Raw genomic sequence first — 6,225 nt, forward strand, 5'->3', positions numbered from 1 at the left:
ATTTTGGTCATGTTTGATAATTTGTAGATCTGGTCTCGCTAATCAAATTTGCTGTTACAAGTTTCGTTTCCATCTGAATTCTAAAGTTTTTGTAAAAACACAAAAAAATGTTGAAAAATCGTCTGTCGATGGTAATAAATTCTACAATGTGTCATATTAAATTGTTTTGATACTTACTACAGATCATGAACGGTGGATCTTATCTGGCATTTGCCGTTTCAATCTTTACATCATAGTATATTCGATGATAGTCAACAGCACAATTGCAAGGTTTTTTGACTAACCATCACTTTAGTTATCTACCTATGTCTAAGAATTTATTTTCTGCTTCTTTTTTTCTTTTATTTTTATTCTAAGAATCCAATCAAGGGTATATAAAAATAAGCAAATATAGTATGAAAATAACGTATAACACATGTAAAATAAACACATTTACCTGATAGGAAATATAATAAATCAATTTTAAGAGCATTTAATATTAAAAACTACATTGATTTTATCAAAGTTAACATTCTACATCAAGTGTATGCCCGTAACCAATGTTATTCCACTTTACCGTAGTGTCGCACAACACAGATTTGGAAGCAATATTTTGGCCAGCTTATCATTTATCTTCTCCTTACATAAAACTCTCCGATCAGATTTAAAGATATCTTTTGTACTCTGTTGTTAGTAAATGCGTTATATGGAGTTTATGTATAAAGTCAATTAACTAGAAACATGAAATGTTTAATTTCCAAATCAGTATTATTTTCGTTCGATAATTGAAAGCCTTCATTGAAAATAAACTCATCATAGATAACAGGACTAAATTTAGTATATACGCCAGACGCGCGTTTCGTCTACAAAAGACTCATCAGTGACGCTCGAATCCAAAAAAGTTTAAAAGGCCAAATAAAGTACGAAGCTGAAGAGCATTGAGGACCAAAATTCCTAAAAGTTTTGCCAAATACAGCTAAGATAATCTATGCCTGAGGTAGAAAAGCCTTAGTATTTCAAAAAATTCAAAAATTTGTAAATAGTAAATATATAAATATAACAATATGAATGACAATTCATGTCTGCACAAATAGTGCTGACGACTGGGCTAATTTCTTCATATTAAATTGATATAACAACTACTGACGATTTAATCTTGTCCTTTCATTCATGTCTATTCTTCGTGACTGTACAATGACCTCCAAATGTATTTCTGTTTTTGAATGTCGTTGAAAAGGAAACTTATTAACAGATTTCACACATTTCTCCATTCATATGTAAAATTAATTTATTTGAATATTCTAATATACATATGAACTTTTGTTTCAATGTAACGCTTTTTCACCTATCGTTCATGCCGTTGTTTATTGCTGAAGACTATATCCCAACTTTCATATGTCTGACACTTTTGTTTTCTCTATTATTTGAAAAACAAATACCCACGTTCTTATCTATTTATATTCTATCATCAATTTTCAATATAAATAAATGATACCTAATATTTCAAATTTAATTTACATAATATGAAGTTTTATGATGACTTAATCTAGAAATTTCGTTGATTCTAGTGTATATTGTTAAATCATGTATATGATCAAATGTAAATGTCTTTTATTTTGTTTAATTGAGAATCTGTTTAATTAATTTTTAGGCTCGTCTTTACTAATGTCTTGATTTCTTGATAACTTAATATTTTAATAAACATATGAATTTATAATAAAAAGCAGTTTTTTTCATTCGATTGATGTGCATGAGCTTTTAATTTTGCCATTTGATATTAAAGGACTTTCTGTTTTGAATTTTTGTTGGTATGGTTGTTATTTTACTTTTCCCGTATACACACAGAACAAAAAGAGACTAAAGTAGTAAAGAGTAAAACTTATTCTATACAAAGACATTCAAATAAAAGAACAATATAATACGTAATTAAGATGATAAACAACGTCAAAGTGATTTTTTTTTATTACATGAAATTTGCTTAAATAAGATTGGGATATATATAATATCACGACTTAAATAATAACAATGAAAAATTCTACCATCTTTTAGAAAAAACTTGGTTAAGATCGCATTATTGTAACGAACGGATATACATATGGCTTATGAAAGAAATCAATAAGTTTCAAGAGTGTTTATCTTCTTATCTTTCTATAACTCACGTGTTCTTCCACAATGTAACAAGTATTAGTGTACTCGTTATAAAACAATCTCTTATAAATACAAGACATGATAGTACAACATCACATTTGGTCGAATCAAGAGATAGTCAAATTTATAAAATTAATTCTGAGCAATGAAAACGGTTGTTTATCTCTGTTTAGTAGGAGTTTGTAATGGCTTTCTTTTTAATCTGAATACACATGGTGGATCAAAGACAATTACTGCAAAAACAGGTAAAATGAGATTTTTAGGTTTATAAAAGCAAGCATAAAATAATGTTAAAACACGTTATGATCGTTTCTTAATTGACAATCTCTAGAAATTATATGTAATGAATTAAATGATGGAAGATGCGATATAATTGTTAAACAAAACGCCAGAATACTACGAAAATGACGCCTCTACGATACAACATGCAAGGTTTGTTTGACAGTATCAATCAAATGTAAAATCATCACTTTTAAACCATTTACAAAGTAATGACTTACATCAAAGGGAAGTTATTTTAGAGAATGCAAGGATGAAAACACATTACTTCTTGTCATTGACAGACGACATAGTACTTTGCAAAAATGCATGTAACATGTCCATGTTAACAAATGGTTTTCGTACCTAACTGCTTTAATTTAGACAAAGATTGGTAGGTTCTTTTAAGACAGAGTTAAAAACTGCCCGAGTTATTGAATCTTATAAAGTTGCACATGCTTTACCCTCCATTTCATGTCATTGGTGTGTCCAAAGATACTTTTGGTATTTTGAATATTTATCTCATCTAGCTGAAATAATCACATTCAAAATAAAAGACAAGAACACCCTTAATCAGACTATTACTTAATTTCACACTGTTGTACTGTTAACATTGTTACAATAAGATCTACAATAATACATCTAGATTTACTGATCACATTGTTTCTATAGATTAATCTTATCTTGTTTTAGCGGTCACATGGTAACAATGGACTAAGTTCACCCTAATAAAGTGATTACATAGTAACTGTAGAGAATACATCTTGTTGTTATTAACAAATGTTCATCAAAGTCAAAGCTCATTACATTGAACGAAGTTTATACTGTTGTAACGATACTGTAGGTTTAAAACATTGACGATTCTGTTGTAACGATAACACGGTACTTTTTTTTTTTTTTTGTTAAAACTGATCTGTATGTAGCGGTCTATGGTAAACATTAACTTAGTCAATTCTGTTTTACCGATTGCACTTATAACCGAACGGAGTTGACTATGTTTTATTAAAAAAATTCCATTGAAAGGTAGAGTTTTGCTTTACCATAACATTTCGAATATGCTGGGTTATTCACTTAATAGCGGTTCAATCTCTTAAAACAACGTATATTCCTGAGCTAATCCAGCTTTTTTGGGAAAACATGCATTTGCATTATTTTCTGTATTGAAGAATTTTGGATAGCAGGTTCCGTTGATTTAAGAAGTAAAAGTATTATTTCATCATATCCTGTTGCTGTCTTGATACATAGCACTTTGTTTGAATTATGATAATGATTTAAATTTCTCTAAATTCCTAATTTGTTTTACTTTTTGTTCAATAGATGTGCGATCTGAGTGTACTGACTGGGCACATAATGGTACATGTGATTTTTATGACTGTTTTGAACAAAGATTTCCATGTGGAAGTTCAGGTTATGCATTAGGATATGGTGGTAAATATTGCAGAAAATTTCAACAGCCTCAGTTCAGAAGTTTATTTAATGCTGCGGTAAGTTTTTTTTATTGATTTGATTATACCAATCATTTGTACCTGCTGACGTCAAAGATGACTGTCAAGTTTTTTAGTTGATTATTGCATATTTGTGTCAAGAGGAAAATGTTTCCCTCTATGTTTTTTGTTCCTTCTTATCATACAAACAACATCGAGATTTTAGAGTTGGAAAGAAAAAAATCAACCAACTATTTTTCCTATTACGTTTTGGGCACAAACATTTTTAATTTTTCGACAATGCAAGTATATAATTACTGCAATATGATGTTGCTGCTCAAACGTTGAGCTACTTTAATTCCAAACAGTTAGTCATATAATATAGAATAGTGATCTGCTTTGCTAAAAAACAGACCGCCAAAAGAACATGTAAACAAATGGTAACGTAAACAGCAATTTTGACCATTGATATTACTGTACGCGTTGTATACCAATAAAGAATTAACTAGCTGAATATACCTGTTATTTGAGTTATTGCAGAATGAAAGAAGTAAACTCTATTTTCAGATTTCTTTGCATGTGATTCTTTTTTACATTGCTGATTTGTAAAGAGTTTAAAAAAATATCATCGGTCCAATTGCATGATACAGGCTCTGATATCGTTTTCTAATGTCATCTTTTGGGTTATACATTCATGTACAAAATTATATACTTGCTTGATCTGAAACTAACAAGCCGTTTATAAACTGTATGGACAGAGTAGTATTCAACTTAAACAAACTCATTTGTTTGTTTTTTTGGCTGCTAAAGATAAAAAAAAATTTAAAAAGTTACAAAAAATGCCGATATAAATTTTAGCAAATTAGAGCGGTAACGAGTAACCCTTTTTTTTTTAAAAAGGGAGTTGCAAAATATACAAACTTACAGTTGAATTGAAAATTGAAAAGCATAAAGATTGTTAAATTGAATAAGAAGATGATAGAATTAAGCGGTTTATACAAAACATAGGCTTTCGAAAATAAAGTACTAGTATGTATAAATTTAAAAAGACTGGCTATAAAAAATCTTTTATTCAAAATCCTCAAGTCAATAATTGATTTTCATATATAACGAATATTTTGATTGTTATAGGGTCAAGTTTTTCTCGACAAGATGTCAAAATGTGAAATGGACGCAGTTTTACCATTTTACGAACAGCAATCCATTACCTGCTCTACAGATAAAAAAGAAGTCCAGTTGAAACAAACTTGAATATATGTCATAACAAACACACATATATATAAGGTAATAACGATTACTAATGAAACAACTGTCCACCATATACCAAAATATCATCTAAAACAAAGAAACACCTTCACATGACAAGGCTTTAACACTTGTTGTTTCGATTTTAGGTTGCTCGTCTGTAAATATAGACCATGCAATTTCCCGAGGAAACTCGTTTTACGGCTTAAACTGTACTACTTTTACTTTTACGTTTCGTAAAAAAATATATCCTGGTTGGAAAGTTCATCAGTACTACTATTTTGCAAAGGTCAAAATAAAGGCCTGTGCGGCATATTTTCAACATGTATATTCCCCGACCTCCGTAGAGTTTAAACTTCTACTTACTTAAACTTTACTACCTCTAATTTCACTTTTTGTCTTCCTCATTACTGCTAAGCATGTCGTTTTATAATGGTAACGTTCCCAAGTTATATCTTTACGAGATGAAACATTGATATCCTATCTGAGAACAAGTAGAAAAAAAAAACAAAAAAAAACTAGGAAACTAAAATATCTCGTGGTTTTCAAAAAATCTGTATTTACAAAGTGAAACCTGTACATGGTGAATGTTATCACAGAAAACATATCATATGTCTTTGCATTCATAATCAGAACTGCAAACATTTGAAACTACGTGAAAAATTAAATACAAATAGACAATCAATATATGAATTTTTCAGGAGGACTGTTACATTCAGAGTGGTTACTGTGATGTTGTTTTGGATAATTTTGATGGGTTTTTAAAGACCTTCGATAAAGTAGACTTTTTAAATTTTAAGTAAGTTGAATATTATTTGATAGATAAATCAATTACAGAAATCAAAATAAGGAACATATACCGAACGATTTTTGTATATATAGATGAGATATTGTAAAACAAAATGTTTAACAAAGTTTACATGGACAGGTTGCATGCCTAGGTTTAACATCTCTGTCGAGATCCAAATCCATTTTTAATGATGATCGATCACCAACAAAATGTATACAAACTCACACAATTAAAATCAGAAAAAAACTAGCATTAGTTTAAGGTGACGAAAGATAACAAACAAAACTAGACGAAACCATACACCGTTTTCGAATAATTCTCTTAGTAACTGATGGCAAGTTCAAAGTTTTAACATGCTTAAATCCAGTCATGCCTCGATAC

The 6,225-nt window shown here is 29.5% G+C and overlaps 1 protein-coding gene across 1 annotated transcript; it reads left to right on the top strand.

The window, feature by feature from the left end:
• Positions 1–2,199: 2,199 nt before the first annotated feature.
• On the top strand, positions 2,200–5,060 carry LOC139483116 (uncharacterized). Its single transcript, XM_071267149.1, has 3 exons — positions 2,200–2,372; positions 3,703–3,869; positions 4,941–5,060. Exons 1-3 carry the CDS (start codon positions 2,273–2,275, stop codon positions 5,058–5,060), a joined length of 387 nt encoding a protein of 128 aa, XP_071123250.1. The 5' UTR covers positions 2,200–2,272.
• The last annotated feature ends 1,165 nt before the right edge of the window (positions 5,061–6,225 follow it).

The sequence above is a fragment of the Mytilus edulis genome, chromosome 7 (assembly GCF_963676685.1).
Source record: "Mytilus edulis chromosome 7, xbMytEdul2.2, whole genome shotgun sequence".
NCBI lineage: Eukaryota > Metazoa > Mollusca > Bivalvia > Mytilida > Mytilidae > Mytilus > Mytilus edulis.